The sequence below is a fragment of the Cladophialophora carrionii genome, assembly GCF_000365165.1.
Source record: "Cladophialophora carrionii CBS 160.54 unplaced genomic scaffold supercont1.2, whole genome shotgun sequence".
Taxonomy (NCBI): domain Eukaryota; kingdom Fungi; phylum Ascomycota; class Eurotiomycetes; order Chaetothyriales; family Herpotrichiellaceae; genus Cladophialophora; species Cladophialophora carrionii.
This window is the reverse complement of record NW_008481827.1, coordinates 64,672-89,621: the sequence shown is the minus strand read 5'-3', so window position 1 is coordinate 89,621 and position 24,950 is coordinate 64,672. Positions and strand designations below refer to the sequence as shown.

The 24,950-nt window shown below is 54.0% G+C and overlaps 10 protein-coding genes across 10 annotated transcripts; 3 read left to right on the top strand and 7 right to left on the bottom strand.

Moving 5' to 3' along the window:
* Nucleotides 1-90: 90 nt before the first annotated feature.
* On the top strand, nucleotides 91-3,363 carry G647_02096 (uncharacterized protein; the record flags this gene model as incomplete). Its single annotated transcript, XM_008726447.1, has 1 exon — nucleotides 91-3,363. One exon carries the CDS (start codon nucleotides 91-93, stop codon nucleotides 3,361-3,363), a length of 3,273 nt encoding a protein of 1,090 aa, XP_008724669.1.
* An 837-nt stretch (nucleotides 3,364-4,200) lies between these two features.
* G647_02095 (uncharacterized protein) lies at nucleotides 4,201-6,303 on the bottom strand (the record flags this gene model as incomplete). The annotated part of the gene is made up of 1 exon (XM_008726446.1): nucleotides 4,201-6,303. One exon carries the CDS (start codon nucleotides 6,301-6,303, stop codon nucleotides 4,201-4,203), a length of 2,103 nt encoding a protein of 700 aa, XP_008724668.1.
* Nucleotides 6,304-6,788: 485 nt separating this feature from the next.
* G647_02094 (uncharacterized protein) lies at nucleotides 6,789-8,372 on the bottom strand (the record flags this gene model as incomplete). The annotated part of the gene is made up of 1 exon (XM_008726445.1): nucleotides 6,789-8,372. The coding sequence occupies one exon, from the start codon at nucleotides 8,370-8,372 to the stop codon at nucleotides 6,789-6,791; it is 1,584 nt and encodes a 527-aa protein (XP_008724667.1).
* A 667-nt stretch (nucleotides 8,373-9,039) lies between these two features.
* On the bottom strand, nucleotides 9,040-13,056 carry G647_02093 (uncharacterized protein; the record flags this gene model as incomplete). Its single annotated transcript, XM_008726444.1, has 2 exons — nucleotides 9,040-12,915; nucleotides 12,976-13,056. The coding sequence occupies 2 exons, from the start codon at nucleotides 13,054-13,056 to the stop codon at nucleotides 9,040-9,042; spliced, it is 3,957 nt and encodes a 1,318-aa protein (XP_008724666.1).
* Nucleotides 13,057-13,379: 323 nt separating this feature from the next.
* Nucleotides 13,380-14,184, top strand: G647_02092 (uncharacterized protein; the record flags this gene model as incomplete). Its single annotated transcript, XM_008726443.1, has 2 exons — nucleotides 13,380-13,407; nucleotides 13,481-14,184. 2 exons carry the CDS (start codon nucleotides 13,380-13,382, stop codon nucleotides 14,182-14,184), a joined length of 732 nt encoding a protein of 243 aa, XP_008724665.1.
* Nucleotides 14,185-14,208: 24 nt separating this feature from the next.
* On the bottom strand, nucleotides 14,209-15,220 carry G647_02091 (uncharacterized protein; the record flags this gene model as incomplete). The annotated part of the gene is made up of 2 exons (XM_008726442.1): nucleotides 14,209-14,930; nucleotides 14,980-15,220. 2 exons carry the CDS (start codon nucleotides 15,218-15,220, stop codon nucleotides 14,209-14,211), a joined length of 963 nt encoding a protein of 320 aa, XP_008724664.1.
* Nucleotides 15,221-16,088: 868 nt separating this feature from the next.
* On the bottom strand, nucleotides 16,089-17,535 carry G647_02090 (uncharacterized protein; the record flags this gene model as incomplete). The annotated part of the gene is made up of 3 exons (XM_008726441.1): nucleotides 16,089-17,036; nucleotides 17,088-17,284; nucleotides 17,334-17,535. The coding sequence occupies 3 exons, from the start codon at nucleotides 17,533-17,535 to the stop codon at nucleotides 16,089-16,091; spliced, it is 1,347 nt and encodes a 448-aa protein (XP_008724663.1).
* Nucleotides 17,536-18,182: 647 nt separating this feature from the next.
* Nucleotides 18,183-19,646, top strand: G647_02089 (uncharacterized protein; the record flags this gene model as incomplete). The annotated part of the gene is made up of 1 exon (XM_008726440.1): nucleotides 18,183-19,646. One exon carries the CDS (start codon nucleotides 18,183-18,185, stop codon nucleotides 19,644-19,646), a length of 1,464 nt encoding a protein of 487 aa, XP_008724662.1.
* A 1,139-nt stretch (nucleotides 19,647-20,785) lies between these two features.
* Nucleotides 20,786-21,331, bottom strand: G647_02088 (uncharacterized protein; the record flags this gene model as incomplete). The annotated part of the gene is made up of 1 exon (XM_008726439.1): nucleotides 20,786-21,331. One exon carries the CDS (start codon nucleotides 21,329-21,331, stop codon nucleotides 20,786-20,788), a length of 546 nt encoding a protein of 181 aa, XP_008724661.1.
* A 2,358-nt stretch (nucleotides 21,332-23,689) lies between these two features.
* On the bottom strand, nucleotides 23,690-24,106 carry G647_02087 (uncharacterized protein; the record flags this gene model as incomplete). The annotated part of the gene is made up of 1 exon (XM_008726438.1): nucleotides 23,690-24,106. One exon carries the CDS (start codon nucleotides 24,104-24,106, stop codon nucleotides 23,690-23,692), a length of 417 nt encoding a protein of 138 aa, XP_008724660.1.
* Nucleotides 24,107-24,950: the final 844 nt, after the last annotated feature.

Sequence of the window (24,950 nt, the reverse complement as noted above, 5' to 3'; positions counted from 1 at the left end):
GTTATTGTTTCGCCCACCGCTAATCCCCCACTCCCGACTGTTCATCCTCGCGATCAGTCGACTTGATCACGCTGACGTCGTGCCGGACCGATGAGACCGCTCGAGGTCTCCGATCATGTCGTGCTGAAACAAGATCTCAGCCTCTATGGCTTCGTACAACGCACCAACAACGACTCATACGATCCAATCGAGGACGACTTGATCATCGCGCATGCTGAGGTCCCACCTGATATCTTGAACGACTTCCTTATCAGTGGTGTGCCGCCGACAGGCTATGTGTTCGTGCAGTTCGCTAACCCAGCGGCTGGGAGCTCTCTCCTGCACCAGGATGATCTCGTTTTGCTCAGTCGCTCGTACCGGCTCGGCGACTGCGTCAGGCGAGATGGAAGTCCTCTGACAGGCGCAGTTATCGATGTGCAAGAATCCTACATCCTCGCTCCAGTATTCGCAAATATCACAGCGAATGCTCTACCACTGCCACCATACCCAAAGTGTACATCGGAGTGCCCCTCGAATTTCCCTCCGTATTTCTCTCACCCAAATCCTCACACGCTCCTTTACGATATACCGGCGCGAGAAATCCAGAGAGCCCAGGATGTGGCACGGGACGACTACATCATCTCTCGAAGCTGGGTCGGATTAGTCGACGAGGTGGAATATGCTGTTGTCATCTTGCTCCAAGATGGAGCCATAGTAGCAATAACCGGGCCTTACGGTCTACACATCCCTGTACCGGACTATGGCAAACCGCTCGTAGCTCTGCCGGAACCTGATGGATTCAAGCGACCCGACGTCCTCGGGGCTACACAAGAATGGGCACGACTCCTACCAATCGGCCAGGCTCGCCCCGGCGAGTTCGTGATCATTGATCGCCATCAATTACGGAACGGGAGGTGGATTTCTGGATCATATGACCCTACGGTTCCCGCACAGGGCGTGGTTCTCGATTCTCGAGCATGTGATGTTTCGGTCGACTGGGTGTCCAGCAGTAATGTCTGGGACGACCGACCAGTCTCAGAAAGGTTGCCCAAGGACGATATCCAGGTCTACGAGAACATCAGGACTTTTCGTGACACTGCCAGCCTACGTCAGAAGAAGGATATAACGGTGTACGATCCCGGAAAGATGCCGGTGAGGAACAAAAGCGCGGCTCAGCAGCAAGGGGATATTCGGGACGATCACTCCACGCACAAAGAAGTGTCAGCGGCCCATGACGTTTATTCGGGACAAGAGCTCGGGATCGGGATGCGTGTCAAGTTCAGAGACACCTCCGCTGCTGCAGTCAAATATCAAGCCATTAACGGAGTCTCGCATGGCAAATTTATTCGGATCCCTACGCACCTATCTCACGGCTGGGATATCAACGAGTTCGAAATCGTCTATATACAACAGCATGCGACCGTCTTGTGGCAGGATGGCACTACCACTACCACTAACTCAACTTCCCTGACAGGGTTTGCCCTCTTTGAGGCCGAAATGGCACCCACGGATATTGTCCTGAAGCGAGAAGGCATGCGGCAGAGACCAGTCAATCACAAAGGAAAGGCGAACGGTGGGACAAGAGATTTTAATGAGATGATCTTTTTTGAGCGTCCTCATGACCTCCTTCCAGCTAGCGTGGGTGTCGTTCAGTCAGTCGATCCTACTGAAAGAGTCGCTCGTGTCCGCTGGTACAAAGAGCCTCGAGTTGAACTACGAGCTTCTGGACAAGTCCTCAGTACGGATTCACGGTTCGGGCCAATAGGAGATGTTATCGAAGATGTCTCACTCTACGAGATCATGTCGTTTCCTTCGTTACTAAGACAAAGAAGCGACATGTGTGTGATATCAAGTCCAGGGGAGGCTAAGGCCGAACGAAACAAGCGACAGATAACAGCAACTGCAGACAACGAGAACCCTGCCGACGAGGCCGCCGATCAGTCGAAGACCAGCGAAAGCACATCGCGCCAGCGACAACATGCTCGTCCTCCGTCCACGACTCCGAGATCAACTAGCAGAGATGGCTCGTGGAAAGAGGTCGATTGGGTCGGCCAAATTATTGCAATAAACCTTGATGGTTCGATCACAGTCCGCTTGGGAGCCTTGCAACAGTGTCGAGATGTGTCAGTTGACGCCGACTCTATCCTAGCAACCATTGACGACCGTGGGCATCTAGAAGAGATGCCAGGCAGCATGATGGACCTTGATTCTTGGATGGACAGCTTATCAGAATGGTCTGAGCAGAGCCCCGAACCTATTTCCGAAACAGTCGAGTACGAGGGCGGCCAACGTCTTGATAACGACAGCGGAGACGAAAATTGGGTATCTGACCAGGATGAAATCTTCGAAGATGCTGAAGAAGAACTGCCGGACACGGATGGAGATGTGGAAATGTCAGAGGATAAACCAAAGCAATCCGGCACGCCCTCTGCCAAACCAGAGCGATCGCTCCTTCAACTGCAAACGATGCTTGATTCCAATCCCCCGCCTCAGTTTCTCGTCCTTGACTGCGAGCCTCCCACAGACCAATTCGGCCTTCATTCAGCCCCGACTGCGCAGGCTTCCCTGAAGCGAATTGCCAAAGAGCACAAGATTCTGGCTACGTCACTGCCTGAAAATGAGATATATGTTCGCACCTACGAGGCCCGACTGGATCTCCTGCGGTGCCTGATTATTGGACCTAAAGACACGCCATATGAGAATGCACCCTTCTTAATCGACCTCTACCTGCCGGAGAGATTTCCGGACGAACCTCCAACTGCTCACTTCCACAGTTGGACGAGTGGCTTAGGTCGCATCAACCCGAACCTGTATGAGGAGGGGAAGATCTGTCTGAGCTTACTGGGGACGTGGTCGGGAAAGAATGAAAGCGAGAAATGGAGCGACAAGGCCACGATCCTCCAACTTCTGGTGTCACTGCAAGGACTGGTCTTCGTAAAGAAGCCCTTTTACAATGAAGCAGGGTTCGAGGGGTATGAGAATGACAGGGCATACACAAGGGAATCCGAACAATACAGCGAGAAGGCTTTTGTGATGGCGCGAGGCTTTGTCAAGTATGCATTGCTCCGTCCTCCCGGTGGCATGGAAGACGTGCTCGCCTGGCTGTATCTGTCCCACGACCCGTCTCGGCCGTCGAGGAGCTTGCTCGGCACAATCATCGAGAGGGGCAAGTCACTGTTGGAAAAGTCTGAACAGGCACGATCGGCACAAGACGATTCGCTCCTCGACGCGGCAGGAGAGAAAGACGACGCCACAAAGGTCTTTCTGAAGCCACTGAGCCGCGGTGCCAGCGTCATGCTACGACGATCGATCGGTGAACTGCAGGCTCAGCTGGATCAGCTGGCATCCGGAGATGCGCGCCAAAGGGGTGAAGCAGGCGCATAGAGCTGCACGATGCGTTACGATTTTGATTCTCCAGCATTAGCGAGGCTTGGGGGCAGATCTCGGGGTGCTACTCCGTACGAAATACGATTCGGGATCGCGTCCTTTCCAACGGCGTCCTGTAGATGCTGGTCATTAGACGCCTAATTCTAGTCCAGCCTGGCACTGTTCCAGATCATTCGGGACATGAAGAGCGCGGAACTGGTCGGGACTTGGTAGCTCCTTCAGTTAGTAGAATATTTTTATCATACCGAGCGGAGCTTCTAGGACCTGGTCGTGGTTGTTGAGGTCAGATGTGCCCCGACTGACTGACTGACTGACCGATCACCAGGGGATTCTTTGCGCCGAGCTCGCCCCTCGATTCATCTGAGCCACGAACTGCATGGAAGTTCTGACCCTTGGTCATCGCCGCGCTCATACTCACTGTGTCCATGATCGCGATGATCAATCGGATTGGTCTTTTCTCTTTGTTCTGTCCCCTACCCAGTAGGTCGCGCTTGTTTCGGACACAGAGACGAGACCACCGAAAGGGGAAAGATGAGCACTTTGAACGGGTTGCGCATATGTACTCCGTATGTTGTACTCCGTATGTTTTTTGTCGCACACAGGTCTTCCTGACGTGACGAAGACGAGGGTTTCCCGGGGCGTTAGCGTTACAGCATCGCCATCTCTTCAACTGCCCTAATCTTCGCGAATCGTGATATTTGGAAGACAGGGCGGCACCGCGATTTGTTCAATCTCCCATCCCCACCCGCATCGTCCCACCCGTATCGCGAATCGCGGAGGCGTGGATCATGGCAGAGGCCGCAAACACGGCAGAAGAGGCAGTTTGGCGGGGCCTCAAATATCCGCCTTTTCGGGGTCCTCGCCTTTAGCTTCGAGCTGTTTCTCGTCCTCGGTCAACTGCTTCACCAACAGATCCTCGCGTCTCAAGGCATCTTCGTCGATATCCGTCCATCCGACTTCCCGCAAAATCGTCCCCGTTAGATGCATGTACTTCAAATGTCCTGCGACCTGCTCACTCAGATCGTAGTTCTCCACGCCGTACACGCCCTCGATGTCCTGTAGGCCGGCAATACTCAGCTGCGCAGAAGTGGTGCGGTACAGAAAGGCGAGGATGTAATCCTGCTTGCTGTACACATTGATCAACCGTCCCGAGACGACACTGCGCATGGCTCTCCACTGCTCCACGTCACTCGGCACGGGCGCGCCCATAAGCACGACGTTGTCAACCACTCCGAAGGCGCCCCGCTTCGCCAGCGTCAAAAGACACGAATAGACGACCCTCGCCCCTAGACTCTGTCCCACCAAGCTCACCGGCCGTTCTCCTTGGACCTTGTTGATCAGCGCGTCGGCGAGCACCTCTCCGGCCTTGACGGCCAGGTTCTTCGCGTTCCCAAACGGCGAATCCACGACTTTGATGGCCTTGCGGATCGCGAGGGGCGCGAGCAATGCCGCCCACACCGCCGCGAAGATGGTGCGTTTGATGATCTCCCGCCGGATTTGACTCCACGCTTGGCTGACGACGAAATCCTTCAGCGCGGAGCCCAGGGTGAGCAGGGCGGCGAGTTCCCACCTGAGTGCGAAAGGTTCGCCGCCTTGGCCCAGGACGCGCCACGGCAGGGTGACTTGTTCCTCGTCGCTGAGCCAGCCTGTGACGCCGACGGTGATGCGCAGCCGGCGTCGCTGCTTCTGCACGTCTTCTGGATCATCCTCGCTCCCTCGGATGGGTAGGAAGGCGAAATCATCGATTTCCTTGGCGTATCGCTCCATACTTCTGGATGTCATGCGGGCACCGTACGCTCCGAACAGTCCCCCAACCAGCACGGAACTGCCCGCCAACGCGCCTAGGTATCCTGCCGCCGCGGTCGCGCCCAAGCCTAAACCGCCCATCAGGGTGCCTACTCCAGCCGCGAGTAATGGGGCTGCCAGGCCACCAGTGATGCCGATCAAGGCTGCACCTGCCACGCCCGCAACACCGATCTTCCACTTCCTCGCCGTCGAGGACTTCTCCTGTGCTTTGGCCGTGGATTCCGACGCGTCCATCTTTGCTGCTGCGGTCAACAGGCCAAATGCCGTGTCTTTCTCCATTTTCGTGAGTTCGGCGGCCGAGACGCCAAGGGAGATGGACAGGCGGATCATGAGCGTGCGGGAGTGCGCGCGGTAGGATTCGAGGGATAGAAGCAGGAGAAGGAGGGCATTGACGATTGTGCTTCGCTCTCCCGAGCTGAGCGACGCCAATGACGTCTGGATCGGCGGGAAGACCTTGGAGAGTCGCATATCGACTTCCCGTTCGCGGTCGGTCGGTTGGAACTGCTGTCTTGACGACTCGGCCGCGAGCTTCCGGGCGGCATCCGGATTTCTGGGCTGTGCGGCGTGGTTGTTTTCAGGGTCGCGTGAGTTGACGACTTCCCCGACCCGGAGGATCACAGACTCCGCCCAGGCATCGAAGAACGCGAGGGCTGCTTGTTTCAGGGCTTTGGATTCAGGTGTTGGCGCGGTGAGCAGGGCGTCCGGTTCGGATTCGGATTCAGGTTCGGGCCCAATTTCTGATTGAAGCGAGTTGTCTTCTTCACCTGGTCTGCGTGCTGGTTGTTGTGCGAGTACCTTTGCGTCTTTCTCGGATAAAGTCAGCTCCGACATCTCCTTTACCGGTTCCCCTCCTTCGTCTGGAGGTACCATCTGAGGCTGAGCTTCATTCTTCGCTTTCTCGACCGGTCGCCGCTCATCAAACACCCGGACCAGACTTCTCCTCATCTCCTCCGTAGTCTGCGAGATTAGCACCGTCAGTTCTGCTCGCTGCTCGCGGCCGAGGATGGTCGCGAGTGACTGGTCATCTTCCACCCCTGTCTGGCGCTGCTGATGGTTTGTCCCACTGCCACTGCTGGATCGTTGGGAGATGGTGTCGTTGACGCGGTTTCGGAGGGAAGAGAAAGCAGGCATTCTAAAAGCGGTCTCCTGGGACGACCACGAAAAGGTCAGACGGCTGTATGTTCTCGGTCGTGACTTTGCCTTGAGATGGTGACGTGGGAGTAAGGCAGAACAGAGACCGTGGTGACAGTGAAGAAACATCCAGGTCCCATCTGTAAGCTGACGTCATGTGGTGCTCATCTTCTTTCGCATGAACATGTGAAGATATTCATTAATCCATCATTGTACTTGACAGTGTGGCCATATTCAACTTTGCCAGCTCAGATACCGGCTGTGGCTTGGTACCGCACTGTGGCCAGTCCAGGTACATTTTACAGTAGTTGACCACATAATGGCGCTGGAGACACTCCGGCCAGGCTGCTACCTAAATTCGAGAAGCTCGTAATTAATCAGTATTCAGGTGGCTCTTCTCCGCTACCGTTGAATGAACAGACGCTGCCGGATCGTCGACCGTCACTGCCACCACTTCAGCCCACAGTCTCCGTCGTCCAAACCGTTTACTCCTCCTCGCTAACCTCACTCTCGTCATCTTGTACGTTGCTATTCGTCATGCCAATCCCCAGCCCGACACCGGTACTCTGATTCCCGTTTTCTTCCTCCAGCGCCGCCTCCAATGCCGCTTCAAGTAGGTCTTCATCGTCCTCGTCGTACGTGTTGGCTGGGGCGGGCGGGGTTGGTGGCGTCTGGTGGGCCTCCTGAGACGGCTGACGGCCTCCGGCCTGTTCATGGTCGTCTGGTTCGTCCCTCGACACCTCGCCTCGTCGAGGGGCACTGCTCTGTTCTCTCGGGCTACCCAGCTTGAATTCCTCCACGTCGTCGTCTTCATCTTCCTCGGAAGCGGCTTCGATATCTTTCATCCGAACATCTCCATCCCTCTCTCGGCCGTAGCCACGAGCTGACTCCTCCACCACCGGCGGCCTGGAGATGGGTCTACTTGTCGGTCTGAAGTTGGAACTCAATCCGCCGATCGGCGTGCCCGTGTGACTCCTGAACGCTTCCGGATCGACTCTTCCGCGTCTACGAGATCGTTCATCCTCCGGGGGTGGACTGCCCATGTCAATTTCGAGGTCGCCGTCATCGTCGTTAATAATGATATGTGGTGAACTGCCAATGTTGGCCGAGATATTGCGAGTATGCCCTTTCGCGCCGAGTGGTCTAGAAGGTTTCGAGGCTGTAGGCTTTGATGCCGAGACAGCTGGCTTCGCGACGTTGATGGTCTCGTTCTCGGAATCGTCCGAGTCGGAGATGGTGGCTTTGCTGAGTGGTTGATCTTTCTTTGTGCTATCTCGCTTCACGGTCGGTTTCGTCGCGGCTTTGATACTCCGTGACCCTGTCGTTTCGACCTTGGATTTTCGCTGTTCTGTAGGTTTTGATGTGGTATTCGTCTGTGACGGCCGGAATTGCGGTGTTGTGGGCAAGAAGCGATTTCCGCCTGGGACGGGCGTGGATGTTCCGCTCAATGGTGTCCGGCTTCCTGGCATGGGCGTGTGAGCTCCTGGAGCTTGCGTAGATTTCCCTGCATTTTCGCGCGCTTCGGCTAGGAAATGACGGAAATCGTAGGGATTGGATGCATCGGGAGTCTCATCGTCGGCTGAAGTGCCCGAATGCCCGTTCGCTTGTGGCTCTTTCTTGCTCGTTTGCTGATCCTTGTGGAGTTGTGGTAGATCTCGAGCAGCGTCCCTGGGCATGCCGGGTCCAGCTTTGAGATTCATATCCAAAGTCGCAGAGATAGCTTCAAGGACAAAGGCAGATTTGGATTCATCGAAAATGAGCATCAAAGGTCTTGTCCCTTCCTCAGATGTCCCAGATTGGTCATGAGTCGCTATGCTCACATATTGGTAATTCCCGGAGCTGTTGTTCGATACATCAAGATGCCATCGATCTCCCGACCTCCTCAACTTACTCTCGCGGCCATCTAGAAAACCAGATTTCGGTTGCCAGTTATAGCGGATGTTCACAAAGGCGTCCTTGGATTTAGTGTCCTGATCCAAGCTGTCTCCCAGGATAATAGGGTACTCGCCCTCTTGTCGAGGATCGAATAAGCCAACAGGCCTGCTCGGACGTATCGCAGGAGATGCCATTGCCTTTTACCAAGGTGCTTGATTTGAATAAAGGTATATAATGAAAGTAAGACAAAGCCACACTTGAGGGGAAGCGGGTCCAATGGTTTGTGATGAATGACCAATTCCAGTGACACCAAACGAGTGACAAACGTAGGCCCAATGGCACTATGAGCCAGATGTCAAGAATAGCTTTGGTACATATTGAAGGCTGGGGCCGATGACAATGAGGATGAATCGAGAACAAAGAGGACCTGGTTACGGCACAGTTCCAGGCCCGGATCTTCTTCGGCTGATTGCCCCGTGATCCCGCGTTATTGTGGGTGTCCACTGGCGCCCACATCGCCCGCCAACACCCACTAGCGCCCACCAGCGCACTTGTTGTCCAATACTGCAAGGGAATGCTGATACTCGGGTGACTGGCCTCGTTTGCGACGTCCGTTCAAGGGCAGTTACAACCGCTGCAAACTACATCTTCGCTTCTGTTGGAACGTTGAAGGATAGAGCAGTGATCAGTCTTTGGCAACAAGTGTATTGCTCGCCCACTTCGACCGCTCAAATGGTCAAACTGGACATCCCTCGCCCGCAATGGGCAATACCTCATAGTGATAACACACAGTCGAAGGCAAAACTCACAGTCAATGGCAACACTACGCCATCAACGGCCAAGCTATATACGTTGCAAGCCTCAGAATCCAAAGCTGTCTAACAGACTATTCGCGCTCGGCTCCACAAATTGCGTGGGAGGCGGCTTCTTCTTCTCTGCCTGCACCACCATTTGCGGGCTCTCCTCTCTACCCTCCTCTTCTTCCTCTTTCTCTAGGTCATAAAATGTCTGTCTTCTCCGAAGGGGTTGGTTCGGTGGCGAACGGTTGTTTGTTACGGGTGTCTCGGTGCTCTCTGTAATGAACTTCCAGCCGCGGACCAGGGCCAAAGCAAGCACGTCGCACCCCATAAGCTGGTATTGCCTCACACACCTCATGACGAAAGACCACTCGTCTTTCGTAGTGACGACCTTGTCTCCCCATGCGTTTTGTTTAACAAGTTGAGTGCGGAATGCGGTGTAAAGTAAACTTAGTAGAGGGTCATTCACTGCGTAGCTCGTCGAGTCGAGCGTCTCATGCCCTTCGGTCCTGTTGAGTAGGAGTCTACCGACGACGTTTTGAACAGGGTGTACGATGACTCGAGCTGCGAGATCTTTCCGGTCAAGGATAGTGGAGTATGCCCAGCTTGCAATCCACCGTCCTTGCTCGCTCTCTACCGCAAGCGGGAGAATTGCTTGTTCGACCAACCGCGTCAGCGCCACTGACTGCTTGTCGCTTTCATATACTCGCGCAATGGCAATCGCAAGCTGCAGATCCTTCAATTGGTGCGTACAGACATTCACTGCGTCCCAGAGACTGTCGCCGAGCAGGAAAAAGGCGGCTGCATATTGGAAGCGTCGCTTGCTTAGCAATGCGTACGCATTCTTTAAGGCGGAGGCTTTCCATCTAGGTTCGCTGAAGTTGTTGGCCAGCAGTTTCATGGTGTTCTCTTTCTCTCGAATTCCGATCGACATCCTCCAGAGACCAAGCAGCACGGTCTTTTTGTGCAGTGCAAGATAATACAGCGAACAGTCAATGGGATTGCGGTCCTCGCCCTTGGTGAACTCTGTGCGACCGATGGTTTCCATTTGCTGTCGAATAGCATCATTGTCTGTAAGCCAGCAGAACAAGCCAGACTTTCGCGCGGCTTCCCATGTGAGTTTGCCGCCGTAGTGTTGAATGACCGAATCGACAAGAACTTCTTGGGAGGTGCTCAGTGATGCGAATGCAATGGCGCTCCACGGCACACCTTCGTCGCTCGATGAGTAAAGTGCTTGCAAATAGCGCTGACCGTGACAGTCAACTGATTGCTCCTGCTTCTCTAACTCTGAAGTCACCGCGATCTGCTTGATCAGTAGCGACTGCTCATCCTGAGTGAGTTGCCAGAGCCGGTATTTCTGGAGGGCTTCCTGTAGTGCTTCCGCAGAAGATGAAAGTGGTTCTGGTTCACCATGGCCGTTGACATCACCGTTGATGCTATAGTATGAATTTTCGTTAGGCGCACCAGATCCATGCCGTGGCACAATGTGCTCAATGGGCAGATCAAGGAAGCTCGGTAGCTCATCGCCCTCACTGAAGAATTTCAGCTTTCTGTTCAGGCGGTTCAAGACATTCTTGGTTGCCTTTAGTCCACTGAGAGCCGTCAGTAACAAGATGAAGGTCGGGTGAAAGACCGGCATGAGTGTATTGAGCATTGCCATGATCGCAAACGTCTCATCGGTTTTGACCTTCTGGCGCACATCCCGCAAGGCTTTCGCATTTTCGTTGTGGTGGCTGATTGCGTATCCCTCGAAAACGAAGAATTGGATGCCGCTACCAACAACAAGGTCGCCACTTTTCAGCCAGCAGAGGTCCCCAATCGAGTGGGTAGTGTAGTCTCTGATCCTGATATGCCGAAGATCAACCCAAGCCGAGCCATGTGCTGGATAAGTGTACCTGATCTGCCCCAGGATCACGATATGATAGTCAAAGCAGATGGCCAGCAGAGCAGACCCTTGTGGCGAGACTGCCCACGCGAACGTCTTGATAGTATCACTTCCATCGAGCTCATATTCATACTCACGAGACCCTGTTCTGGCGTCCCAAATTGTCAGACTGGTGCTGTTTCTGTTTACCACGACAATCTTGCCATATCCGCTGGCACTAATGACTCTAGGGTGTAGGATGTTGGTGGCAATAAGTCCGGCAGATATCAGGTGTGGCTTGGTAGAATCCGGCTGTTCTTGCGACTTGACCATCTCCAGTGTACCGCCCTTTGCAAGCACAGCAGCATAACCGAGGGCACTCGACTGCGCCGGCACGCCGGGACGGAGGTCGGTACTCATATTGTCACAGATCGAGACCAAGGAATCGTATCGATTCTGGGCGTGCAGCTTCACGTGACCCAGGGAACGTATAACCTCATGGTACCCGTTGGCCGCCGTTGGATCGTTGGCTGGGAGTAAAAACTCCCAGGCTTCCATGCTGTGATCCGGATAGTAGCCAATAATGACGCGACTGGTCAAAGCCCGTGAGCTTGCAATACGGCTCTGCGTGATGCGGTCCGGGAGTCGATCTGCTTCGAGTTCCCTAACAGCAAGTCTCCTAGCTTTTGCTTCGCGAATATCCCACAATTCCAGACCACCGGTGCTCAGGATGGCTGCATATCTACCGCGGGAAAGGATGACTACATCCTTGATGTCAACTCCCACGTTGAATGTGCTCCGTCGAAGCAGCGGGGCACTAGACAGATCTCCCCCATGCTGCCAGACACTGGCGAAGCCTCCATCAGCTGTCGACATGACAACGTTGGCGGCAACATTGCGAACAAGCCTCTCAATAGGAGCACCAGCTCCTGCTAGAGAAGTTATTAGTCGCGCGCGATGGTGTCGGTTCGCAGTGTCGAAGAGATGGGTGACCTGGCTGTCGTACCAATCAATATCGCCTGCGAATGAGTGCAGAAGAATTGACAAGGACGACGGCGTCGCGCCATCGGCAAAGATACAGAACTGAACGTAGTCGTGTAGAGGATCACTCAGCTGTGGCACCGAGATACTCATGCCATCCACATGGGAGATGTGAAATACAGAGGGAGGTATCTTATTCTTGTAGCCAGCGTTTTCCAGTCCCCAAATAGACATGTGGCCCAGCCCGTCGAGGACAATGCAGATCTCGGGGCTCCGGTTGGCGATTTCAATAAGATGCTCGAGAGCATGATCGGCAACCCTACCAATAGAGCTTTGTACAGCCTTCTCGGTCGCGCTGGAGAAGTCCCGACTGTCTATGATGAACGAATAGCGTCGTGCGCTCATCGAGTTGGCACTGAGTCTCCGCGGCTGTATCGAAGCGCTCATGTCAATGTCTCCAGCCTGCTGGAGGACAGTGAGGGCATGCTGATCGGAGGCGGTCCATGCTCGGACATGGTTGTCGGAACAGAAGGTGTAGAGTAGGTTATCCAAGTTCTGTTCCAGGTGCCATGGCTTCCGCCAGTGTAAATTCGTGACAGTTGAGGGATGTGGTAGGTATGAAACATCGAACCTCGTGCCGTCGACCTCATACGAAAGTCTCCTCCAGATCTTGACCAGTCTATCATGCTGGCCGATAGAGGCAACCAAGCTGCTGTCCGGCGAGAGGTACGCGAGCGCAGTAGGGTACGCCAGTGCTTGGTTCCATGTGATTATTGGTTCAGTCGATGGGGGAATGAACCAGAGAATCAGTCTCGACCCGCCGAGCAACAACTCTTCAGGTGAGCCCCAAGACAGAGAGGACACGACGGCGCCATCCGGATTCTTCAGCTCATGTATTTGGCTCCACCTCAACACGCCTTCCTCTCGGCCAAGGGGTCTGTAGATGTAGACGTGGCTCTTATCGCCGAGTGCGATCCGTCCGGTGGTCTCTTCGATGGTTATCGCCGTGAGTGCCTCGACTGTGTCGACATAGATAGTCTGAAGAATGGTCTGCGGACCAGTGAGGATGACGGCCGCATTGCCGGAGATGTATGCCTGGAGATTGGGTCAAAATCGTGGTGGTGGGAAGGTAAGATCGAAGAGAAGGACACTCACGACGATCCGTAGACCATCCCAATATGCAGTGCACAGAGCCTGCCGCTTCGATTGGGGTCGCCCGGGGAGGATGGCTCGCATCGAGCAGATGCAAGTGCTGGAGGTTGCAGTGCAGTGCTCAGGCTCTCATCTCACAGTCAATTCAAACAGAGTTGATCGAGCACTCACGTTCGAGTTTCGGCCCTGCAGTGCTGAATGACGCGCTCCGAGCATGACTTCTCCGCGTCGAGATAATTACCCCGAATCCGAGCCCGAATCTCAGATCAGGCTTGGGTACGTCACGCGAGGCAGCCTTCAGAAGGACACTGATCTACACTTCTCTTATTCACCTCTACGATTTCGTTGTCTTGTCCTGGAGATTCATTGAAAGGCACATTTAGAGCAGTCTGAGAACAAAACCTAAAATGGCACAAAAGACATTCATCCCGCTAGGTAGGGCGCCGCCTGGCAATATCACGAAACTGAACACAGAAAACTGACAAGCATTCTTGCCCATGTTTGACAGAGAACAACCCCGGGGTGATGACCAAACTGGCGCACCGTTTGGGGCTCTCTCCGGCTCTCTCCTTCCACGATGCTTATAGTCTGACTGATCCTGACTTGATCGCCCTCGTACCCCGGCCTGCCAGTGCTCTTTTGTTCACCTACCCTGGGTCACCGACAGCGGAAACTTATTATGCCAAAATCAATGACGCCGAGCCTGATTATGCAGGATCTGGCCCCAACGAACCCGTCATGTTCTACCATCAAGTCATCAACAACGCTTGTGGCCTCATCGGGCTTCTTCATTGCACCACCAATGGCACTGCTGCGGACTTCATCCGGGCGGGGAGTGACCTCGACAAATTGGTCAAGGATACCATCCCACTGAAACCAAAAGAGAGAGCTCAGTTCCTTCATGATTCGGACATGCTTGAGAAGGCGCATGCTGCAGCTGCCGAGTCCGGCGACAGCACAGTACCTCCTCTCGGCGAAGAGCCCGATCATGCTTTCATTGCGTTCGTTAAGGGGAAGGATGGCCACTTGTGGGAGCTGGAAGGAAGGAGGAAAGGCCCGGTAGACCTTGGTGTGCTCGGTGATGATGAAGATGCGCTGAGCGAAAAGGCATTGAGACTGGGCCCGCTGCCGTTCCTGAAGCGTGAGGAAGCCGCCGGCAGTGGTGATGTCCGGTTCAGCTGCACAGTGCTTGCCCCGACTATGGAATACTGACGAGAAGGCGCTAGCAACGAACCTTCAGTCTGCGAGAAGAAATTCCGGACTCTTGAGGTCAACCCAGCCAAGATTCGGCTCACTCTGTTTCCAACCAAGTCGCTCTTGTACGATTTTCGAGTACGTCTTGACCTCCGCGATGGGATACGACAAGAACGAGACTTCTTCCTGTCGATGCACGCCTGTGCAGGAAAACATGGCGTGAACTGTTCTGCTTTCTCTTGTCCCTTCCTTTGAAATACCAAGTGGTTTCTCATACGCGCCTCCTCCATGATAAAGGCTTCCAAGCATAATAAATGCTTCGCCTATCCGTAACTCGGCGTCGACTACGCCACGCTTCCCGTCCTTGCCAAAGTTAGGAATCTCGTCCCCCCACAAATGGCTGCCCGGGACCACTCTTGTAGCTCCATTGGCGGTTGTCGTGTCACATGCCGGGACAAACAACCCTAGCAGAATATCACGGCCTTTTTGGTATGATTCTGCGTGGCTGTGACGAGCGTGGTGATTCTTGTCGTCGCGATGCAGCCCCTGAGCAGGTGTACCAGGAGGGATATCGAAGGTAATAGAGATCGAGAGTAGCGGGTGACTTGTTGTGGTCACAGGCTTGTCACCGTACCAATGTGTTGTCTCCAATGCCAGGAAGTGCTCGCACAGCTCTTGGTAAAGCGGATCCGCGAAGAACTTCTCTCGAACAGTGGCGCTCTTTCCTATGAGGCGGGTGACCGTTCTAGTCTTTCCTTGAAGAGCTGAAGTTAATCAGTATGCTGCCCTGGCTGTGAGGAGGAGAGATTATACCGCCGACTTTGACTCCCTCCCCATGCTGCTCTAGATATGGGCGGACTTCACGACCGGCTTTCGCTAATGTGGCTTCGTTTGTGAAATCCTTGACTATAACGCAGCCGTCCGTCTCCAAGGCTTCGATAAACAAGGACAAAGGAGCCGTCCGAGAGACCCTTCTGATGTGACGTACTGGCGCGTGGTCCCCCTTGCGACTGTCGTACGCGACCCGACGTGCGTGCTGCAGGAACGAGGCCATTAGTTCGATTGTTTGGCTGTCGATGCAGGCCACCAGGGGTGCAATGATTGTTGCAACTCAGCTGTACAGACAAAATATAGACGACGGTACTCAACATATAAAGGGCGCCAACAAAGGTCTCATTGAGCTCGCCAAATAGTTTCTCCAAAACTTACCACTGCAAGGTCTCCCATGATGTACGACTAGGATTTTGTGGCGCCAAAGGGCCTTGCACGCTCTTGGAGTAAGCCAATCCACCCCTGAGAGCAAGGTGAATGCAACAGATCAAGTGAACGATGCCCCGTACAAGACGCACAAAAAGCCCTGCAAAAGGGCCGTTGAACGGCATAAGTAGAGTTCGCAAACGCTGACGACGACTCTTATCGGAAACGAGTATGGCGGTTTCCTCCGTCCTGCTTGGCACCGAGGTTTGTCATATTGCCATCACATTTCCCGTGCCAGTCTGCCAAATGAGTGTCATTTCGATTGTGTGAGGAGAGTACGGCACACTTGCATGTGTTGATTTGTTGCCATGGGCGGTAGGATCTACCATGGTGTCTTGGCTCATGTCGTTATTCGGATAAGTCGGCTGGATCGGTAATTGAAGAGCTCCATGAGATCAGAACGTGTTGCTGTGGCCATCTCCGTCACCATCACGCGTTTGCGAAGGCCGGAGGAACTCTGGATGCGTTTCCGCGAGCTGGTTCTAGACAATCTGAACCGCTCATGGTATGTGCGGAGGGGTAGTTCTGCCGGTCATACTCGGCTCACGTCGCTGAACCTAAGTCCCCGACTCACAAGGCTTTGTTTCCCTTGTTTCTTGGCTGGTCGGTGGTATTGGCTGGGACTGCGGTGCATTCTTTCGTGGCGGAATTGCCCCAAAATTGGTTCAAGGTACTACACCAAAGAGCCTGCCAGCGACAGGATCCCATTCGGAGGTCCACCGGCGCTGACTCTCAAGTCTGGCTCCATGTTTGAGTTGAACAAGCTTCTTCGATGCTGGGTCGAAGAGTTCGCGAAGGATACCTGCTAACTCCTCTGGGCTGCCGAAACCTTTGCCGTTAACGTCCTCTGTGACTAACTCAGACCATGCTGGAAACTTGCTCCAGCCTGCAACGGGGAGACCGGCACCAAACATGTCAACGACTTTCATGGGTAAATCGACTCCACTACTACTTGTGTGAAGCGATACGCCAAGGTCAGCGGAGCCTAGCAAAAGGGCATAGTCTTCGAAACTGAGCCAGTCGGTATAAATAGGCACCATCTCCAGCGCGTCGGCTGCGCGGAGCTCCTTGATCTTGTCGAGGTAGAGCTGCTTCTGTGGCCCTTTACCCGTGATCACGACAACCAGTTCCGGGAGCTGCGGATGAGTAGAGGTGGCACTAGCGGAGTAGCTACAGAGCGCATCGAGGAGGATACCAAAATCTTCATCAGGTGTCCAAGAAGTGGAAGAGACCAGTAGCCTGGCCTTGCCGTCTACCAATGCATTGAAGTGTGCGTTCACCGGGTGGTAGCGTTGTAAAAAGGATAGCCGCTGCATATCAGTGAGCGGCTGATACAAGTTCGCGGGACGATCATGGAGGGTTAGGACAGGAGCTGTGATGCCGTAGTCGGATCTTAGGACCTTTGCCATCGCATCTGTCACGGTGAAGTTTGCATAAGCAATCCTTGACAATGCAGTTTCGTAGAGTTTGGACATTCTGACTAGAGGATGACCTGCACCCAGTTTGAGAGCAAGGATGGAATAGCCAAAATTATGCCAATCCACGACGAGCCTAGTACGTCTGAAGAAAGCAACCACAGATACCAGTAGCAGAGTCGGTATTGAGGGCGGGTTCTATGCAGAGCCTCGTCAGTGAGCAGGCCCAGACGAATAAGAAGCGCATACCTGAACCAGCATCCACTTGCAAGCAGGAGTAGAATAGCTCAGAGCCTGCCAGAGGCTCCATGCCTGTAGCAACACTTTCAATGGCCCATACAGCAGGAACAGGACCTTGTTGCTTGTTTGCAGCGAATGGGGGGCTTGTGACAATGGGACTATTGCCACATGGGGATGAGAGAGCAGCTCCGGTAGAGGATCGGTTTCTGGCGAACCAAGGTTAGGCGAATATCAGCTAGAACGTCCGATGCTCACCCCGGTAGCCAACAAGCTGAACGTGGCCTCCATGTGTAGCAATGCTCAAGGCATGGTACTGCATGCGAGGACTTCGACCCAGGTCACCAAGAACCACGACTTGAACAGAACATCGCTGGTCCGAACGGTTCGCGGGAGACGGCAACAACAATAGCAGGACGGTGAAGATGGTGGAAGCGACCACCAATAAAGTCAAGATCATCTTCCTCAGAGCTTTACAATGCTCTTGAGGGTGGTGAGGGAGGAGCAGAGGTGGTGGAGGAGAGCGAAAATGACGTCGGCCAGTGAGAGTGAATTGAGAAGTTCTTTCACATTCGGTTTAGACTGGCAGCTTCAAAAGGGGCTCAATTGCGCGTCCGCCAATGGAAGATGCAAGTGAAGTAGCATGCCCAGCGGCGTTTGATGGATCCTCGTCCACGCCCTCAGCTCTCCCTTTCCAAGCATGACTTTGACTTTGGTATGCGGTGCTGCTGCCACTGACACATGTAGCCAGGAGCAGGCAGGTTGAACGTCCACTTCCACATTCCAACCAATTCACCATCGTTCTTTGGTGTCTGAGTCGATGACCAGGACGACGGCAACCTGCCACCCCAACCGGTCCAGCATCCTGAGGGGATCATGAGCGCAACTTTTACATTACCCGTTGCTTCCACCGACAGCAGCAGGCATGGGCATCCTCATGGTCCTTCCCACACCCACGCGCATTCTCACTCCCACCTACAGTCGAATCCGAGCATAGATGCACGGTCGCATCAGAGAAGTCGCACGGGAAGTCGGCTCACAGCACCGTTCCCTTTGACGCGAATACCCTCCGAGTCTATCGTTCACCAAAATGAGGCCAGTGTGGATATGAATCAATTGCCCCCCATCGACACGCACTCCCACCGAAACCAGCGCGTTAGTCCAGCCCCGTCCCTCGATCTTAATGGCATGCAATTTGGAGCAAAGAGACGGGACAATGAGAAGACAGCATATCCCTCCCCAGCTGCGCCTCAGCGGCCGGCTTTCAGGAGGCATCACTCAACGCCCACTCGATTCCTCTTGAAAAGCACCGAGAAGTACTCCCTGCTTCACGGCATCCTAGAAGATGACGAGTCAAGGCGCATATTCTATTTCATGATCCTGAACTTGTGCTTTATGGTGGTCCAGTCGACGTATGGCATTTTGACAGGGTCATTGGGCTTGATCAGCGACAGTATACACATGTTCTTCGATTGTGTGGCGCTCTTGGTCGGTGTTTGTGCTGCAGTCATGAGCAAGTGGCCTCCGAGCCTGAAGTTCCCATATGGGTACGGAAAGATCGACACCTTGGCTGGACTAGGGAACGGCATTTTCTTGATGCTCATTAGCATTGAGATTGTCTATGAAGCTGTTGAGCGGCTCTTCTCCGGAGCCGATGTCAGTCGAACGACTGAGCTACTTGTGGTCAGCACCCTGGGACTGTTGGTCAATCTGGTAGGCATCTTTGCCTTCCATGGAGCCCACGACCACGGACATGGACATGGGCACAGCCATAGCCACGGCCATTCCGATCACGATCATGCCCATGAGCACGACCATGACCATGGTCACAAGCATGTCCATAACCACCACGAAGAACCACCAACCCCAATGACCGCGTCGGCCTCTCCCATGAAACACAAGACTGGCGTGGCAAGCGACCCCCACCACCACCACCACCCTGGCGGGGAAAACATGCAAGGTATCTACCTGCACATCATGGCCGACGCTCTCGGATCTCTCGCCGTTGTCGGGTCGACCCTCCTTGTCCGCTGGACTGGCTGGAGTGGCTTCGACCCACTAGCCTCGTGCATTATCGCCGTCCTCATATTTGCATCTACAATCCCTCTCGTCACCTCGACGACGAAGATCCTTCTCTTATCGCTCAATTCCGACATCGAGTATAACCTCCGTGGCATCCTAAGCGGAGTCGCCGAGATCCGCGGCGTAGTCGGCTACACCGTCCCCAAGTTCTGGCTCGAAGACATGAAGAAAGAGCCAGGCCACCATCACGGCCATGACCATGGACATTCGCACACCCACACTCGCAAATCGAGTGAAGGCAAGAAATGCGACCATGACCACAACCACGCCCACCACCATGACCACGAACAGCCAGCCGATGATCCCACAGTGCTCGGTGTAATTCACGTCATTGCCTCGCAGACGGCAGATCTAGAAGACGTACGGGAGCGCGTGGACCTGTATCTCCGACAGAGGAAGATGGACGTCGTGATCCAGGTCGAAAGGGACGGCGAATTGCGATGTTGGTGTGGCGGCGGCGGCGGCATCAAGAGCCCCACTACAATCTAAGGACAGCGATGACTTGGCCGGCGTTTTGGGTGGTAAGGTTTATGTAGTTGGGAAATACCACACACAAGATAGGACAAGACAGGACATGCGGACACGATATCACATGACACACTGGAAAGTCATGCACGGCACCATCTGGTTCATGAGTGTAGCGCTACGGCTAGGGCTAGAGCTAGATACCGCATGAAAATGGGTCAATTTAGACAAACAATGTGAGCAGACGGGGACGGGACGACGCAGCAGACCGGACGACTCTATGCTATACTGCGCTTCATATTCATCATCGTCAGCATTTACAGAGTCCACCTGGTAAATGTAGGGTCTTACCAAGGACGGTGGATGATGTGCAACCCCAGGGCAGTCAGTCAACAGTCTTCATTGCCTTCCACCGTAAAGAGCTAGAAGTACTCCGCAGTGGCTTCGCGCAGGCAGCCATACGTGGCCACAGAGACTGTACAAATGCGAGAACAGTCAGTTGCCTGATTGGACCTGTCCAGGAGTACATACATACATACATACATATTGTGCTCAGACGTCGTGACCCGGGGGGGGGCGGGGGGGCGACTGGGTCTCCCTTCCTTTCCCTCAGATTGCGAAACTCGGTGTCACCGTCGCCTCTACTCGTGTGCCCTGCAGGAAGGGAGGAATGGGGGAGTCATCGGGCTGAGTGATTGGGCGGATTGGGATTGGGAAGGGGAAGAGAGAAAGACCGCCGATATGATTTAGTCCGGATGAAGATACCACATACCTAAGGATGTATATATGCATATACGTATTGATACAAGTATGTGTGTATATGCATACATGTCTAGGATTGCTCAAATATGTTTCTGTTTGTGCTGTTGTAGTGAGAGCTCATTTGGAAGATTGAAAGATCAGGCAGGTCATAGTTATAGCATACTCAGACTTAGAGTCATGGTCATAGTTATTCCTGTTGACATCGAGATATCATCAGTATACATCATCAGCGCCGCTAGTTGTTCCTCCGAATCAACAACGAATGTACAAAGCCGGTTTGTGACTTGTCATTCTAGTTTCAGTACTTGGACGAGAACAGCTCGTAACCCCTTTTGTTTTCCCTTTCGCCAGAACAGCCAACCTCAACCATCTTCCTCACTCGACATCGTGGTCTTGAGGACTTAATACCTGACACTTCCTTGCGAACTCAACTCCGCTGGCGGCCTCGGTTCGCCTCCTTGTTGATGGTGCGACCCTGTCGCAGCAGTGGTCGAGGTAACTTGGCTCTGCGTGTCGCTCATGCCAGTGCTCTGCCGATTTACAGGGACGGGGTGCATCACGTCCCCAGCAACCTCTGCCGGTGGCTTATAATGTCCCTGATCGTACGTACCACCCGAAGCGTAGAACGGTGGTGGCGGAGATTGGGCCTGTGGATAAGGACTCATTCCAGGATATCCCATACCTATGGGTTGGATGCCATAGGGGTTGCCGTATTGGTCGTGTTGGACCATCGCAGGCTGCATTTGTGGGGCACCGTATCCGAACGCCGGGCTAAAGCCATGCTGTGACGGAGTGCCATATAACTGTTGCTGCTGCATCGTTGGGCTGTCGATCCCCGTTGTTGCTACAGACATGTGCTTGGGATCACCTTGTGCAGCAATGTACGCGCCGGACTCGGGCCGAATTGGTCCTCCAGCTGCAGTGTTGGCCGCTTGGAGAGCCTTCATCTTCTTGCGGCGGCGGTGACGCACGGCAAGGCAACCCCAGAGAAAGCCAATGATGAGGAGGCCAGCAACGCCGACGCCGGCACCAATTCCGGCTTTGGCGCCGGTGGTTAGATGGGTGTGGTTATGATGGTCGTCATCCTCCACTTCCTCTGCACATGGGAGCCCGAGGGCGAAGACTCTGTCTGACTGTCAGCGTGAACGAGTTTGAAGGAGATATATAAAGGGAATCTAGAATAAGGATGAAACAGGATGCAACTGACTGAGTGACTACGACACTGACTGTCGGTACAGCTGTTGTGGTTGTAGATGCCGTTGCCAGAGATGCTATCACAGCAGACGTGATGGATGCAAGCACTTCAGAGTCGGGCGTGATGGCCGTTGTAAGAATGCTCACGCAAGGGGGGTAATTGCCGACCAAGACCTGACCATATACCTGGAAGCCTGACGGACTGATGAAGTCGGTCAGCAATGAGACACAGCAGGATTCAACACAGCCGATTGGAGTGGATGGGATGGCCTGTCATACCAGCACACGGGGTCAATGTCAACCATGTCACTATCCTCGAAGTCAGGTCACGTCGCCGAAGTGAGGTTCGAGCTTGGGATTACCTTGGGCAAACAGTAAGCGGGGCCTCGCTCAGCATCGAGATCACGCCCGTAGGGGTCGGGCTAGGGGTCGTGCCTGTCCACGATGTCGTATGCTCTTCATCTTCTCCCTCGCCACCCGAGTCTGTGGCGGCTGCTGAAGCAGAACCGGTCTCTTCAGGTTTGGAGTTGGTGAAGTTGAGGGATGGACAGCATTCTGGGCGGTCATCGGAACAACCCACCAAGGGAACTTCAATGGAGCCGCCGTCAGGGAAGGTCAACATTGTAAATCTAGCAATGGCACATCTAAGGAATCATCAGCAGAGTGTTTTCGCCCATGGTAGAGTGTCAACGTGCGTTCCTACTAGCAAAGCCTGACCTGTGTAAGGTACAGTTTGGATGGCAGGGATACTAGTTGAGGCCGGAGCATACGCCGTGGTCGTCGCCCCATCATTGGTACTGCCTGTAGTGTACGAGGTGTAGATTGTGGTGCTTCCATACTCCGTGGTTGTGGTCGAGTCTGTTGCGGTGATGGTTGCCGTATCGGAGAGCGACTGAGCGTGGGCGAAGAAGGGGAAAACAAGAAAGAACAAGGTCAATCCGGAAGATGTCCCCATAACTGCAACGAAAAGTAGCCAACCTGGGAGGTGAGCAATCTCGAGCCCCAAAAAATCAGGTTCAGACTGCGTTGGGGAGCAGCGGAGGAAAAGCAAGAAACATTCTCAGCCCTGCGGCGACCGACTTCGTTATAGCGCTCTGTCCGCGATGTGATTGAACTTACTGTAGTAGAGGCTTGGGAGGTCTTGCCGCGGCTAGGCAGGTGCCTCGAAGAGTCGGCCGATGCCCAGGACCACAGTCTCGGAAGTGCGTTGGTGAGAGTTGGTCGGACACGAAGTCACTAGGTCTGGATCTGTCTTCAGCCCTCCAATGCTCGACGATTAAGCGACATCAAGACAGTCGTGAAGTCCAAAGCTTAACTTCAGCGGCTGGGCGCAACGGTCAGGATTGGCCGGTCCATGGCTGGACCCTGGTTGACACGATGCTGGACACCAGCCGCGTTTTCTACGGGTCGGTTCGCCTTGTCGCGGTGAAATAATGGTCATGTATTGCAGCCGCCTCTTCCCCAAGTGAAATAGACTTAGCTTCGGGGCCAGGGCAGACAGCCGGAACGCCAGTAGGACGAAATCAGCCAGTCGTGAAAGCCATTGTTTCGACGGGAAGCAGTAGAGGAAGTTTGGATTAACAAGGGCACAGAAGCGGGAGCAAGTCAGCCACCGATGGGCTTGAGGATTGGCAATTCCTCGCTTGGGAGGCTCGCGTGGTGTTATACTTCTCGTACCACCAGCCCCATAGGCAAGATTTCGAAGAAAGAGGAAAGCGTCTATAAGCTCAATGGCGGAAGGAGGAAAGCTGCGAGGTCACAGTGGGCCGCCATCTCCGAGCCCAAGTTTCAGCTGCCAAGCTACCAAGAGACTGGGCATCTTGGCTTGCAGGCTCCATCAGGGTCAACAGTCGCCAGAGTCGAGAGTCTGGAGTCTGAACAAGGACAAATCACCTCGTCTTCGAATCCCGGCTTTTCCTGCGCCATGTCCTGCGGCTGATGCTGCTACTGGAAGTAACTGCCAGCCGCTCCAATGTTCTGCATATCATTCGGTGGACTGCAATCCGCCTGTCCTTTGCCCCTCTACAAAGACAATGGTTCGGGCTAACCCGTTGAACATATAATTAGGTGACCACACCGAGGACAATGATGCCAGCCTATACCGCTGGTTCCTAGTTCGCCATGCTTATATCAACTGGTAGAGTGGATGGAAAGCAGGAGAGTACCACTGCGCAGCTGGCGTAGAACAAGGCGAAGACGTTGATCACAAATCCATAGCGACCAAGGTTCCATCGTGGCGGAGGCGATGGCTCGTCCGGGATCCTATGAAGGGCGACACAGCCGCTCGAGAGCATGTAGGTGCTCGTCAAAGCCAGTAACGTCCCTGAGAAGATGATGTATAAAGCCGTCGTTGAGCCAATATTGATCAGGCAGAGTAAGGCGAACCAGAAAGACAATGCATACACGGCATTGCATGGGATGTTCCGCTTCTTTTCGATCTTGCTCAGCCATCTTCGAAATGGAAATCTTTGGGTCCCTGGAGAAGGCGAAGGCTTCTCGGCTGGTTGTCGCCGAAGCTGTAATGTCATCGCTGAATATGAGGACGAGGAGCATAATGCAGAGCACGAATGCGACTGCGTTCTATCCGGTGTTTAGAAAGAGTTGCAGATATGGTGCATCGTCCTCGATGGCGTCCTCCAAACGGGCCAATGCAGAAGAGCATCGTAATGAGCATGATAATGCCCATTGAGACGTCGAGGAGGAAGCTCCACCACATTGATCGTGGGACGTTCAACGAAGCATCTGCGACTTCTCCTGAAATGTGACAAGCACTATCTGAGCCTGTAATAGACATATCAGCTCATTCATCGGCTGAGTGGCTGGTGGCTTGCTTACCGAGATTACAGTATAGCACAGACACCTGCGATACAAGACACGCGGTGCCGATGTTTCCCAAACCGCCGTTATCAACAAGGATCGCGAAGACGTCCTTGTAGCTATTTCTCGGACACAGGACTGTTGATGGAGAAGCGAACAACGGCCAGTCCACAGTGCATGGCCACCGACCCTGTGAAACGCTGCGACGACACAACCCAGAGTGGTACAATGGTCACCAGAAACCCAAAGAGTGTGGCCGAACAAGCTGATGATCTCGATCATTGGCAGGCTAACAGATCGACAGCGTGGCTGAACTCTCGCTCGGCAGGTGCCAGTCTGAGAGCTTCTCACGTTGTCGCACCCCAGCTGTTGAAAAAGATGGTTATCACTACAAGCGCGATAGTAATGAGCATATATTGCCACTTAGAAACACGAAACCCGAATTCGTGACCTCGAATCGAGACGCCGACCAAGGTGCCACAGACGAAGACGCCGGAAGAACAACTTGCCAACCATCCCAGCGTGAACGTCCAGGCAGGACCCACCGTCAACATG